At 53.0% G+C, this 14,993-nt stretch overlaps 1 protein-coding gene across 1 annotated transcript in view; it reads left to right on the top strand.

The window, feature by feature from the left end:
* The window catches only part of PDIA5 (protein disulfide isomerase family A member 5), an 84,402-nt gene that overhangs the window by 46,919 nt on the left and 22,490 nt on the right, over positions 1 to 14,993 (top strand). The window contains exons 8-11 of the mRNA XM_059687664.1: positions 584 to 651; positions 7,354 to 7,445; positions 7,539 to 7,610; positions 13,987 to 14,123. Of these exons, the coding sequence (XP_059543647.1) occupies positions 584 to 651; positions 7,354 to 7,445; positions 7,539 to 7,610; positions 13,987 to 14,123 (369 nt within the window). The remainder of the gene's footprint in view (positions 1 to 583; positions 652 to 7,353; positions 7,446 to 7,538; positions 7,611 to 13,986; positions 14,124 to 14,993) is intronic.

Raw genomic sequence — 14,993 nt, 5'->3', positions numbered from 1 at the left:
CACCCAGCAAGTGGAGGGAAGACGGGGACTCGAGGCGTGTCATCCTGGCCTGGCGCTCTCCCCATGGGGCCAACAGCCAGCTTTCTCGTGGCAGGCCTGCCTCCAGTCACCGAGCAATTACCCTTGTTAATGCAGGAGAAGAGGCACAGAAGTCCCAAACGTCCCTGTGTCATGGTTGCGCATTGTTCTAATGATATCCGATCCAGGTTCCTCTGCAGCCCCTGGCTGGGTGGGGAGGGGAGGCTCTCCGCTGTGCATGAAGCGGGTGTTCTCCTGGCACCGGTTCTGGTTCCCTGCATTCCTCTTGAGCTCCCTGTCGGCTCCCAGTGATTCAGTGCCTTGCCCTCCTCCAGCTGTGCCACATTTGCTTCGTCCCTCCCACGTGTATTGTCACTGCCGGGCTCTGTCCTGTTTCATGAATGTAAGCTCTTTGGGGGCCAGCGCCTCTGCCGCCAGTTCCTATGTGTTCCTGGAGGCTGGGTACATGTTTGTGGGGAGAGGTGGTCCTGAGGGGAGGGAGGGCGGGGCGCAAGGCCCAGCGCCCATAGTAACCAAGTCTGGTTTTTCTCCTCCCGGTGACCAGGGTGCAGCATGTGCAAGAGGATAATGCCGCATTTCCAGAAGGCTGCCACCCAGCTGCGAGGCCACGTTGTAAGTGAGGTGCATGCGCCAGGCGGGGCTGGCTGCTTCCCCCCTGGGGAGATGCCGTGGAGCAGGGGCGGGGGGAGGGCAGGTTTTGAAATCGCGAGGGGGACTTATCCTGTGCTGCTGCCCCTGCTGCCCCGGCGTGTGGTTCAGACACCTGTCCTCGGGGAATCTTGAGAACTGATGTCATGGAGTTGCTGGGACCAGGAGAGTTTAGCACCTGTCAAAGGCCCGTAACAAAATAGCTAAGAAAACAGCAAGGGGTGTTGCCGGGAGGCCGGTGGCCAACAGCAGACCATCAGGGTCCGGCATTCCTGGGGCTGGGCTCCAAAGCGGCCAAGGCTCCTGATGACGGGGAGCCCAGTGGCAAAGAAAGGGGCACAGTGATACCAGTGGCAGCGGAAGCAGAAGCAGGTGCCCGAGGCCGTCTCCTACCCAGGCTGCCAGGGCTCCTGGGGCCCTGTGAGGAGGGAGAATGGTGGAAAGGAGGCAGCCCAGGTGGGAGCCGGAGCCCTAGGTCTTGAAGGAACGTGTGCAGGTCGTGCAGGGCAGAGCAGACAGAACACAAGGTGTTTCAGAGGGGACCTGAGGGGGAAGAGGAGCCCTGAGGAAACGGGCCTGTGGAGCAGTGGGAACAGCCAGGGTGGTCAGTGAGAGAGGAGGGGTGCTGGGCGGTCAGACCTCGCCCAGGGCTGAGGGTCAGTCACTGGTGGTCCTGGCCGGCTCTGTGTTCCCCACCCTGCCAGGCTTGTCTCTTCTGTGCCCGTGTCTGTCCATTTCTCCATTTACCCGTAGCCACAGAGGTTTGGGGTTTGGGGGGAGAGTGGGGGGGGGCGGGTGGAGAGGTTTCTTGGTGGCAACAAAAAAACAACAGCTATCTCGTGGGGCCAGCCAAAGTCCCACTAAGAGTGTTCTGGGTCTTAAAACTGCATCGTGATCTTTATGGGTCAAATTAAATTGGTGATTAGTTCCAAGTCAATTTGAAAAGTTTCAGTGGCAGCACCTGGGTATGGGACAGCTCTGCTGGCGGCTGCAAGGTCGGGCTGCAAAGAGCCAGCGCTTTCTCTTTTGACCTCATTCTGGGGATACCAAGGTCCTGCGTGTTCCTCACTAGTGAATTTTTAGCAACTTGCCTGGAGACGTTTGGCCGTGGGGCACACATACATCACTCTGGGGACGTTTCCCTTCACATTTTGGGGCCTCCACAGATACCGTATTTTAAGATTATTTCACCTGGAGAAAAGACTTTAATTACCCACAGCGTTCTCCTTATCTGCCCCCGCATACACACAGAAAACTGCTCTGCTCAACTTCCAAACTCCGGTGCAGTGGGAGGTCAACAGCTCCAGCCCCAACCAGGTCACGAACTACCTGGCCAGTCCCTTCAAAGCAGGCCAGGTCTTGGTGCCAGTCTCGGGCACCTCCTGGGAGGTTCTCAGCCATTGCTGCATCTACCTGTCAAACCCAGCGGCCCCTCCCGCACGCCCACAGAGCTTGTCCCCGCCACCCACGGCCAGGTCTGCCCATCTTTGCTTTTGTTCTAAATCACTTTGCTCACCAGTTGACACTAATGAGTTTCTCACTGAAATAAGCCAGGTTCATAGTAGGTACCCAATGCTGATAAATGAACGAATGAGGGTGTGGTTTGCTACTCCTGGGTCCATTTTATTTTAAGCTCTTTATGTACATTAATGTTCCCCTTTTTTAAAGGAATTCAAAGCATCAGTTATTAAGGACAAAAACAAAGTGGGAAGGACGTTTCTGGGACGAAGGCCTTCCCCCGTGGCCCTGGGTTCACACCGGGCTCTTTTGCAAGGGTAGCCCTGAGGTTACTTCTGTTAGGTTGCCTGGGCCCAGGTTGAAAAATAGAAAATGCGAGCCTTCCACTTCCCTAGACAGCGTTACAGGAAAGCCAGTGGGGTTGTCCGGGTACCAGGTTTGGCCAGGTGTCACTTACCTCGGCCTAAGTCATCTGTGTCATGTGAACTCATCCATTTCCTTGCTTCTCTGTTTTCTTCTTTGAGGTTTATTTTGTTTTGTTTTCCCCTTAGTTTCTTAGGGAAGCATCTTTGCTTTCCTTTGAAAAGTTCTCACCCTTTCCCAGCTCCATAGAGGGGGAGGGTGCTGGTCACTATGGACACCACCCACTGTAGGAGGGATCTGGAGGCCCCAGCTCCCCAGACACGGGGTGACTAGAGGTGTGGATTTCTTTCTGTCCTCACACACAGGGCGGAGATGGGCTGGCAGTCCCCAGGAATCAAAAGCTCGCTCCCTCGCTATTGCTGAAATCCAGCTGGGTTAACGTCCTCTGTCTCCTTTTCATCTTTGTCATCTTTGAGCCCTTTGTGGCCATGTCTATGGCAAGGGCCATAAATCTGCCTCTTCTTCAGATGTCTTGGGAGGTATCCAACCTGATGATATCACTAAGACGGAAGCCAGGCCAGGTCAGGGATGCGCAGCCTTTGCCATTTTCCAGACTGAGATCTGCCTCTTTTGTGCTGTCACTGACGTCTGGTGAATCATCGGTGTCTGTCCTGGCTACTGCTAATTGACATCCTCGTTAGCAGGGGATGCTGCTCCCTGATCAGAGTCACCGTCAGAATGAGCCTGTCCCCGTCTGCCTTCTCTTCCCTTCCCAGCCTTGCCAGATCAACATCTACACTGTCTCTTGCTAACCTTGGCCGTGATGGACCCTCTGGGTGCAAACACCGTGAAACGGGTCAGTCGTGGTGACAGATTTGTGCAAATCAGACTCCCACTCACCATCGGGGAGATCTTGGCAAAGAGCCTTGGAGCCTCCATTTCCCCATCTGTAAAATGGGGAGATAACGGTAAGCCTGCTCACCTCACTGGAGTGTGGTGAAGAGCAAATGGGCTGGAGTGTGGAGACAGGTCTGTAACCTACAGACACTTCACAGATACAGATGATGGACACCCCACTGCTCGGTACTTGCGGTTCCTCTCACGCACTAGATGGGGGCGCTCCCATGGTGCTGCTTTCCGCCCTCTCTTTTTAGTAGCGCACTGGAGCAAGGGCCTGGCGCTGCGCTTTCCTTGTATCAGTATGGCCTCTCCCTCAGGGAGCTTATCTACCTCCACAGCTTCAACATAATGCAGCTCCAAGCAGCCTGAGTCCCTAACCTCTAGTACCACGTGCCAGACTGCCTGCTTGGCATCTCGGTCTGGATTTTTCTCCCTGTGTTTCAGATGCAGGATGTCTAAAATAAAAGTCTGTATCTTCCCGCCTGGCAGACTGGCCGCTTCTCTTCACGACTCTCCTGAGTACCCCCGGTTTCTCTGCCAACGTGCCAGGGTGTCATCACACATCTCCCCCTCACGGCCTCCGTCCTCTCCCTGCCCCCATTCTGGGTCAGGCCCTGGCTCGCTCACACGGGGTGGTTGCCAAAACAAAGACCGTTGACTTGTCTCCCTGATCTATGACTTTCCCGGGCAGCTCAACCTCTCTACTTAAAAAATGCAGCCGGTGCTGTAAAAAGGAAGGAACTCTTACCATTTGCAACGTCATGGATGGAACTGGAGAGCATTATGCTAAGTGAAATAAGCCAGTCAATAAAGGAAAAATACCACATGATCTCACTCATTCATGGACAATAGAGACCATTATAAACTTTTGAACAATAATAGATACAGAGGCAGAGCTGCCTCAAACAGATTGTCAAACTGTAGCGGGAAGGCCGGGGTGGGTTGGGGGGCAGGAGGTAGGGGGGTAAGAGATCAACTAAACGACTTGTATGCATGCATATAAGCATAACCAATGGACATAAGACACTGGGTGATAGGGGAGGCTAGGGGACTGTCTAGGGCGGGGAGATAAAATGGATACATATGTAATACCCTTTGTAATACTTTAAGCAATAAAAAAAAATTAAAAAAAAAAATGCAGCCGGAAGCCCTCTGTAGCTCTCCAGCACCTCCTGAATAAAGTCTGGTTTCTTAGGCATACAAGTCTCCCAGGGACCTCAGCAAACTCATCCAGCCTTCATCACGCCCTTCTGTGTCCTGCAGTTCATAAACCGATGTGTTCCCCGTTTCTGGGGCCGAATCTTGTTTTGTTTTGCCTCCTTTTTATCTTCCGGAATGTCTGCGGAAATCTGACCCTCCTGTGGGCTCTAGCTCACATGTCACTTGCCTTGTGGAGCTTCCGTGATCGGTCCTGTCACAACGTGGGCTAAACATGAGGAAGAGCGTGTGGTGCCAACAGAACGGCCCCAGGCACGCGTGGCTCAGTGCCAGGCGCTGTGGCCCCAGCTTCTCCTTAGGTTGAGACCAGTTTTGCCTCATTCAACTTCACAAACTCCTAAAGGGTTTGTACGTAGTTGTTTAAAAAAATATGTATCTTTTTTACTAAGAAATGTCCCCAAAGTGGTATAGAAGTGCTACAGAAATTCAGAGAATTCAGAGTTCATTATAAGCTAAGGTAGTTTGGAAAAGCTGCCAGGAAAGGTGGGATTTGATTTGCCTTAAGGATGAATGAGTCTCCGGTGGGAGCCGAGAGATGGCAAGTGGGCACCTTAAAAGCCAAGGGATTGGAAGATGCAAAATAGGGGCACTGTGTGTGTTCTGGAAATGAGACCAGAATTGCAGAGCCTCTTAGCAGTCCTAATGAAAAGACCGAACATACAGTGTGTTTTGAGTGTTGTAGATCCTTGTACTATTTCATTTAATCTTCACAGCAACCACAGGAGGTGGCCGCAGGTGAGGAAATTGAGGCACAGAGACAACTGTGACTTATTCAAGGAAATGCATCTGCTACGTGGGGAGTTGGGATTCAAACCCAGCCTCCTGACCCTGAGCCTCCTCCTCGCCACTGTGGTTCGCTGCTTGTCTGCGAGGTGCCTTAGACAGCTCTCGGCCCAACTTCTCCCCTGTGCAGAAATCTCAACCTGTCTCACTCCTGGGAGAAGAAAAAGCCTAGGCCCCCGCAGGTGTGCAGTGAAGGGTTTTGTAAGAGAGAATAACTCAGACATGAGGTGGGGAGTGTATGTCTTTGAGTGTGAAGTTAGACTTTAGCCTGTACTCAATGGCATTGAAAGGTTTTGTGCACGGGAGTGATGTAATGAAAGAGGAGGATGTGGAAGATTAATCTTATGGTGAATGTGCACCGACACTAGGGAGATCAATTAGACATAAAAAGGAAAGAACTTTAAAGTAGACGATTATTACTGGAAAAGGCTGCTGCATCAGTCTGGCGAAATGAGCAGCATGGCTTCTCAGGGGTCCCAGGGCTTCGAGTAAGTTCTGTTTCAGGCTTGTTTTTCCTATGATTTTTGCAGCATCCCAAAATGGGCTGGGCGGGAAAACCCCAGTGATTTAGCAAGCATTTATTGTGTGCCCGCTGTGTGCCAGGCATTGTGCGAGGTACTGAAAACAGTCAGAAAGACGAGTTTCGATGCCTCTAGGGATGGAGTTGTCAGAGGCACAGGTGGCTGCCACACTGGGAGGATTTGGCAGGAAATAAAGAATTTGATTCTTGAGCACAAATTTTGTGCTAAAATCTCGGATATGGATCATCTCATTCAGTTCTCTTAAGGGCCCTGTGATAGTCTGATCGCCGGCATCTTCCAGACAAGGAACTTCACTCAGCGACGGCGAGTGACTGGCCCAAAGTCAGATGACTCCAACGTTGAGGCCGTCTCCTGAATGAAGTTCATTGCCCAATGAAACGGCTGCTTACCTTTTTCTCTTTCCACGCTTCCTTATGTATTGTTCACCAAAGCCCAGCTTCCTGGGTTTCTTCTTGCTCTTCTGTAACTGCCGCTGGCTTTTTCGGACTTCCTTTCCCCTCTCCTCTCCGCCACCTGCTTCCTGTGTCTGGCCCCTCCATCTACATTCTCTCATGAGAGCAGATCCAGAGTCCTCTTTCTGGGCACCTGATCCTGCCCTGGAGAAGGAGGGTTCTGCTCCAGGAAAGATGTTTTAGGGGACCCTGCTCCTGGTTGTTCTTAGAGCCGCCCTGTCGTCAATATCAGCCACTAAAATTCTTTCCCACGCAGGGGTGCTGGGTAGGTGGACCCCTGCACCCAGGGCATGTTCAGACTTCGGAGATGGTGGTCAGGTCAGGCGGTAGGGGATGGTCCTAGGCAGGGGGAGAGAGTTGGGGAGCCCTAGCAGGGTCTGGAGAGAGGAGAGTTAGGCAGGTGGGTCATCATGAGAACCACACGGAGCTGCAAGGTCCGATAATGTTGCACAGGGAGCCACGGTGCACAGGCCATAAGTATCCAGGAAGGTGTCCGAGGACATGGCTGCGTGGTGATCCCATCATTTGGGAGTAGAGTTCAACCTTAGTTGACAAGGGCAAGGAAGAGTCCTAATCTGTCCTTGGTGGCAGTGCCCCCCCGCCCCCCCAAGAACCTGTTTGAACTTAGTAGCAAGGCCAGGTGTCTTCCTCAAACCCCAGAGCCTCGTTTCTGGTCTGGGATGTTCTTCCTAACAGGGCAGGTGAAAGACACCTGTGCGAAGGGCAGCACTGGGGCCCAGGTGCCTCTCCCAGAGCGTTCGGCTGCCATTCCCAGCTGGTTCTGCTTGCCCTGCTCCCTGCTGCCCTGGGCTGCACCTCAGTTTCAGGGGCTTTGTCCTGTTCATTATGTCCCCATCGTTTTTGGCGGGACAGCTGGACAGGAGGCACCTGGACAAGGGGAGGTGTCTGCTGGGCAGAGGGTGGACAGGTTGCTCTCCCTCCCATCCGAGGTGCTGGCCGGGATGAACATCTACCCCTCGGAATTTGAAAACATCAAGGAGGAGTACAACGTGCGGGGCTACCCCACCATCTGCTACTTCGAGTAAGTCCCCTCCCTCCCTGCGGATGCCCGCCGCCTCCACGATGGCATTTGCATGCCCGGTTTGAGCCCACATTGTCTTTCCACGTTTTACAGGAAAGGACGGTTTCTGTTCCAGTATGAAAACTACGGGTCCAGCGCCGAGGACATTGTGGAGTGGCTGAAGAAGTAAGTTGGGCATTTACCTGCAGGCGGGGGTCGGGGCGCAGCAGCGGGGGAGCTGGTGCCCAGAGGGAGGGGCCTCTGCCAGGCCCCAGGGTGGTCCCTGGTCCTAGGGCCCTGGCTGCGGTTTGAGGACGAGGGTGAGGAAAGGGAAGGACCTGTTAGGCTGCCCACACAGCTGTTTCTGAGTTGCATCTCTGTGGGAGGGTGGGCGGCTCTGAGTTTAGGATGCAGGAGTTGGGAGGATTTGGTGTGACTTTGGCTGTGATGATCGCATTTCCGAGAGTTTTTTCCCTTATACTATCGGTCTCGTGGATAGACGTGTTTCTCGCCAGATGCCAGGTTTGAGACCTGTCACCGGAGGTCTCTCTGAAAATAGAATTGTCGTTTGCGTGCTTATTTCAAACATAGCACCATATTAGGAGCTGTGCAGCTCCTGGAAATGTTCTGATGCCGTAGGTGTGCAGAGCGCTTGGCTGTTCACCCCGCACTCCCCACAGACACTGCTTCTTCGCAGCCGTGTGGGCCCCGTTGAGTAACGTGATTAGGCCCTGAATACCCCAAAGCACCCCCTCACCCGAAGGCCCCTCGTGCTCAGCGTTGACTTTGGCGCGATGGGTGGACCCTGACTGTGTGTGGATGGGGAGCTGGGGTGGGGCCACCTCTCCTAGAAGCCTCCCGGCCGGCCCAGCTGAGCGCTCGCCTGCTTGCTTCGTGCTCGGCCGGGCACCCGTTTGCACTGACCAGTCACAACCGCTGTGTGGCCATTTTTGCACAGTCACAGCCGACGTTTTGGGGGCTCCACTTTGTGGCCGACACTGTCCTAAGCACTTTAGGTGGATTCTCTTCTCAGAACAGCCCTGAAAGGAAACTATGGCTGTTACGCTTGTATGAATGAGGTAACTGAGCACAGTGGTCAAGAAGCTTATCCTAGCTGCTGCAGCTGATAAGCTGCAGGGCCAGGGCCCACCCAGCTGCAGCTCCCACCATCACCACCATCTTGTAGCAGCTCCCACTTCGCGAGTTCTGGTCGGCCCCTCCCCCGTTGCCAGCCTGTTGGATTATGTGTTGACCTCATTACCCGAGGGGCCCAGGCTTAAAGAATAGTTACCAAAATGTGGAGGTGGAAAACGAGTACTTTCAGAAAGGGAGAAGAGGATGAATGTTGTACCAAAGAAAAACCCCGCAAGAAACAAACGATTAGATTCTAAAAGTCGAAACTCTGAGTCCTCTGTCGGTGCCCAGGGGCCCGGGAGATGAAACACAGCGATAGCATCGTGTTTATGCAGGGTCTTTGATTTCTTGGAGCATTTCCTATCTCTCTCCCCATCTGTCACCTCATTTCCAGCCCCTGCCCAGGAAGGCAGCTGCCCATTACACATGTTCATTGTCTCAACCTGGGCCTTCGCTGCCCCCATCTTCCTTTTTCACTCGATAACAGCCGTGCCCGCTCCTGCAGCCAGGCATAGCGCTCTGCTTTGGGAGGTTTCGGCAAATAACAGTCTCATTTGTCACCAGAGCATAAAAATCTGTCTGCTTCCCTCCCCTTCTCTAACCTTTTCTGGTTTCAAAATAGACTCATGTCTTTTTGAAAGGATAGGTTTGGTTTTTTTAAAAAACATACTGAGAATTGCTAACCATAGACAAGGGCAGCATATCCGTGGCGTTTCTGAGGCGGGTTATTATCTCCTCCTGGGGCCTGCCACTCTGTCCCTACCCCTGCTGCCTGCATGCTGCCCACCCAGCTTCTGATGGATCGCGGCTAGAGCCCGAACCCCAGGGCTGCCTCCAGGTCTGTGTCCAGGGTGGATGCCTCCCTCTCCTCACCCACCTTGTTAGCAGCTTCCGGTTCACCCTGGGTCTCCAGGTTGGTGGGATAACTCCAGGCAGGTAGCATCTGGGTCTCCCTGGCAACGCCTCCAGAGATGTCCAGCCACCTGTTCACTGTGTCCGGGGACACACGCAGCCCACTCCCCCGGCACAGTGGGCAAGGAGGCGACCTCCGGAAAGACCCCAGTGAGCTACCTCACCTCACCCCCCAGCAAGAACTAGCAATGCCACTGTGCTGCCAATTGGCTTAATTGTTTAAAACTCTTTTAAAATTAGATTTTTAAGGCTATTGAAATGAGATATATTGTTCTAGAAAAACTTAAAAATATAGTTAAACGACAACAAAAAAAGCCCCCCCCACACACACACACACACACACACACACTTCCCAAAGATAACGAGATGCGTTCTGATATTTTGGTGAGTTTCCTTCAAGATTCTCCTCCCCTCCAACACACACACATATACCCAGCTCTGAGGACCAGTATTTTAAGTCTTTACCAGATTTCCCTCAAATCCTGGTGGGTAGCAGTGACCCACCTCTTCTGCTTCCCTGCCCTTCTTCCCTGGGCCTCTCCATGGCCCACCGCAAGGGCAGCCCAGTGTGGAGAGGATGAGAGTGGGTCCAGCCTGGCTAATTCTCTGGATGACTCTCGGGGAAAAGAGCCCAGATCCTGCCCTCCGATGAGTGTCGCTGGTGGGTGGGTGAGGCTGGGCAGGGAGTCCCGGTGTCCAGCGTGCCAGGGCTGTGGGGTAGATGCATTGGCGATGGCCGCTGGGCTCTCTGGGCTCCTGACAGCTTGTTTCTCAGGCCCCTCTGCAGATTTCATGCCGCAGCGCTAGGCTCGGTAGGTGGCGTATGCGGAAGTGGCAATCCCTTTGGCCTAGCCATCCATTTCTGCCTGTTTATTTCTTGTACTCACCAGAGAGAGCTGAAAACAAGCGCAGAGTTTCTTATGAGGCTTAGACTTGTATCTCCTCTATCAAGGCTCGGGCACTTGCCTCAGGCAAGGATCTGTGCGAACCACCCAGGGAACCCAGTCTCAGGATCGGAAGGGAGTGTCAATGTCAGTGAGTCTGCCCCAGCAGTTCCTTAAATGTCCGCATCACCTCTAGGATCGATGTAGTCACCTCAGCCCCACAAACACCCCGGAGAGCAGGGCTGTGGCTCATTTTGAAGCTGTCCATTCCTGTTTGAAGGATTCTTATGATTGAGGTTATGAGCATCTAGGAACATTTGGGTCATACTTTATAAATTTACAAAGTGCTGTCTCGCATCCATTATCTGTCTAGATATACCTGAGGAGTAGATAAAGAAAGGCCCACATATATACTGTCTTGTAGAAGTTTTTAAAAATATATATATATATTTTTATTGATTTCAGAGAGGAAGGGAGAGGGAGAGAGAGAGAGAAGCATCAATGACGAGAGAGAATCATTGATCAGCTGCCTCCTCCATGCCCCCTACTGGGAATCGAGCCCAGAAACCCCTGCATGTTCCCTGACCAGGAGTCAAACGGTGACTTCCTGGTTCATGGGTCGACACTCAACCATTGAGCCACACCGGCTGGGCTGTCTTTTGATGTTTTAAGTCGAGTTGGTTGCTTGAGCCCCTAGAGCTGGAGTGGAGGAAATAGGACTCCAGCCCAGGTCCTCTGACCCCCGATCAGCTCTCTTTCCCGGATAGAAGGTTCTGTCTTCTGTTGAGCTGCAGTTCTTTCGCTGGGGCTTCCATTTGTTGGTGTTGGTTCTCCTTTTCGGGGCCGTGGAGAATAAACCTTAATTTCTTTTCCTGATGCAGTTGGAAATATTCAAAGGTAGTTTTTGTGTTTCCTGGGTCTTCTCCGGATCCTTTAACCAATCTTCTCTCGTTCCATCATTTACTCAAAAAGCGTTTGTTGGAAATCTGCTGTGTGTTAGGTGCAGGGGTACAGAGATAAGAGGGACCAGGAGCCCCAGTCTCCAAGGAGACAGACAGTAAAAAGCATAATTCAGGAATAGTGTTTGACCTCAGACCTATACTCAATCCGCCTCTTCCCAGTGAGTCTCACCACTGTGCCCAACTCTGCCCTCCTCTCCAGAGAATAAGCTTCCTGCTGGGTGCTGGGTGGGAGCAGGGCGGGGGTGTGCACCTGGCTGCTAGAGCAGGGGCAGGATAGGGCCCGGCTGCTCAAGCTTTCAGCTGCCTCCTGTTTTCAGCCCCCCTTCAAGGGGGTGGTGCCTCTGAGGCCACTGGAGTTTTGCACATGAGTGTGGTTCCTGCATCCTCTTGCCCCCTCCCCCGTCCTGTACCCTCTGCACCCGCAACAGGATTCTGCCCTCAGTTTGGCTAAGTCATTTTTCTAACTTCTAAAATGGCACTCTCCTTTTTTTCTCTCTTCACGGTTGCCTTCTTTGTGCTCCTGTGGGTTCATACTTACAAACAACAGCAACAACAACAAACTGTACTGTTATTTTAGTGGTTTGGGAGTGTGTTCTCTGCCATGTTTAACTAGAAGTTTCTCAGGCGTTTGCATATGCTTCTGCTGCTAAGCCATGGCTTCTCCATTCAGTGTGTAGGCTTTGCTGGATTTTCATTATTTTAATATTAATTCCATTCATATAATTAATTTTTAAAAGATACTTAAAAATTATACACTGAAAAGTCTTGCTTTCACTTGTTTTCTCCCTCTTACCCCCTAGAGCAGTGATGGCGAACCTATGACACGTGTGTCAGAGGTGACACGCGAACTCATTTTTTTGGTTGATTTTTCTTTGTTAAGTGGCATTTAAATATATAAAATAAATATCAAAAATATAAGTCTTTGTTTTACTATGGTTTCAAATATCAAAAAATTTCTATATGTGACACGGCACCAGAGTTAAGTTAGGGTTTTTCAAAATGCTGACACGCCGAGCTCAAAAGGTTCGCCATCACTGCCCTAGAGGTAGCAACTTTGATTCGTTTCTTTATGCAGACACAGGCAAATGTGAATAAGTATTTATTAAATCTCTCCCAGCTTTGTTAGCACGGGACGGCCTATTCGGTGTGTCCTGGCAGTCTGCCCACGACAGCGGAGCAGCTTCCTGGTCCTTTGCCCTGCTCAGCCCTCTGTCGGGTGGACGGACTGCAGGCTACCTACCCATCTCCCACCAATGACACTGGGCTATTTTCAGCCTTTGCTATGACAAGTCACCTATGACGAATACCTTTGAATGCACATAATTTTACTGCGTGCCAGTGTATTGTAAAGATAAATTCTCTGCAGTGGAATTGGTGGTGTGTTTGGAGGGGTTGGTATTTTGATCCCAAGCATAGGAATTTAGGTTTCTTTGTGTTGGTCTGAGACCATTGTCTGGCTGGTGACGTTCCGAAGCTTGGTTTTGCCACCAGCCCCATTTGATGTTGGATGCACAAGAGCTGAGAACGGGTTGCCATCTCCCTGCCGCTCCCCATTACTTGGGACAAGATGACTGAGGCTGCCAGCGGGGCCTGGTCAGAAGCACCAGGAGGGCTTCCGAGAGGGGGGCGGGTAGCGTCACACCCAGGCCCTGCTGCGGAGTAAGGTGGCGGATCCCGTTGTGTCCACCACATTGCTCTCATGAATCCTCAGCCCCGGCCGCTGGAACTTTACACTTTTCTACTATCTGCTCTGAGACGCAGGAAACAATGGTTGTCTTTTCACATTTGTCGTCCTAATGGGTTTTTTCAAAGCGGCAATTAAGGTGCTTGTGGCAGTGAAGCACCGGGGAGCTGGCGTCACCAGCCACGGAGGGCACCGGAGCGCCTCCCGCTCAGAGAGGAGACAGCTGGCCACGTGGACCCCAGCACGCAGTCACCCGGGGCGGGTGGAAGCGGGCTCCACGGAGGCTGGGGGCTCCGAGGTTTTGCAGGCAGCGATGGTGGCGTCAGGATTTGGACTCGCCCCAAGCGGCTCTTTCGGCTTCAGCTCTGCCTCGGGGAGAACTAGATAAGCTTGGCCTGGTCTCTCGGAAGGCTTTGTGATGTACCACATGCTGCCATACTTAGGGTACCCCCAGCCCGGTTCGCTTCGCCCCCCTCTTGCTTTCCATGACCTCCTCCCACACTGGTCACCCAGGAGGCAGCCTCTCTCTTTCCTCCTCAGCCCCATGTGCACCCCCTCCCCTATGGTATTCCCTCTCCGGGTCCCTGCTGGTGGGGCACTGCTAGACAGCAAGCTTTCCAAAGGCCACTCTGCTGTGCTATTTGTTCTCGCCAGTTTGCTGAAAGTTTGAAAGAGCTTGAGAAGCTCACAAACCTCCAGATTCTGGGGAGGCAGCGACATTTCCTGAGCTGCCTAGAGAGCTATCGCTGCACCCCGCTATTCGTGATGGGACATCAGCGAAGCACTTCCGAGGGGCTTTCAGGGGACAGTGGAGGTGGGCAGGGCCAGGCCACTCACCCCTCCGCTCCGCCACCAGGGGCATTCCTGGTGAGCCCTGCAGCCAGCCAGGCCGAGCCAGGGGGGCTCTGAGCCAAGGGGCTGGATTTTGTACGGGCTGCTCAGGCCCCAGGGCGTGCTCTGAGCTCTGCCTGTTTTTGGTCTTCCAGTCCGCAGCCGCCACAGCCCCAGGTCCCCGAGACTCCCTGGGCAGATGAGGGCGGCTCCGTTTATCACCTGACCGACGAAGACTTTGACCAGTTTCTGAAGGAGCACTCCTCTGTCCTCGTCATGTTCCACGCCCCATGTGAGTGGAGCCTTGCTCCTCCCCACCATCTCCTTCCCCCCTCAGCATAGGAGGCGCTGCTCTGGGATGCGAGTCCACTGAGCGCCTGCTTATCGGATGCCTCCTCAGTGCCGGGGGTGCTCTGGTGCCAGGCCAGATCCCTGCCTTCATGGTGCACGCAGCCCACCTGCATCCCCAAGTCCCAGTCGGGCTGCACGTGCCCCTCAGCTCCACCTGGCAGACCCGAGCCACTTCCTCCAAGTCAGCGTGAATCAGGAAATGCAAATAGATTTCCCAGAACTGGAGGAATTAGGACCGGAAGGGCCATTACATATTGCCTAGAACAGTAATCACCCCTCATCTTACAGGTGGGGAAACTGAGGCCTCAAGAGGGCTGTATGTTGCCCAGCACCTGGGAGGGCACAGTGAGGCCAGGGCTAGAGCCTCAGACCCCCCAGCATCTAGAATGCCTTCCTTCTGCTTCACTGGGGCCAGTCACAGCCTGAAGCAGCCACAGGGGATCAAGGAAGGAAATTGCCCCTGCCCCCAACCCAAGTCACCCACGAGCATAGAATAGAGTAAGGGCTTAACAAAGGAGAACATGAACAAATGAAGTTGTAAAATGTGTTTGCAATATGGATGGAAGGCCTATAGCTCAGGATTTTCCTAGGCCAGTGTCCTCCCATGCCCATGAAGAATGGAGATTGGTTGTGATTCATTTCCAAGAGGGAGAAGGCTGCTCTTGTAAAGTGAGCAAGGATGGTGTGAGAGCAAGGGATGACAGCCTGGGGCACAGAGCTCCTGGAAGGAGTAGTCCTGGGAGAGGGCGGGCCCATCCCGATGGGTGAAGAAGGTAGGTCGTTGGCACCCGAGGACACAGGGTGTATATGT

This window comes from Myotis daubentonii, chromosome 3 (genome assembly GCF_963259705.1).
Source record: "Myotis daubentonii chromosome 3, mMyoDau2.1, whole genome shotgun sequence".
NCBI lineage: Eukaryota > Metazoa > Chordata > Mammalia > Chiroptera > Vespertilionidae > Myotis > Myotis daubentonii.
The sequence above is the reverse complement of the archived record's forward strand: the minus strand, read 5'-3'. Positions and strand labels throughout refer to the sequence as shown.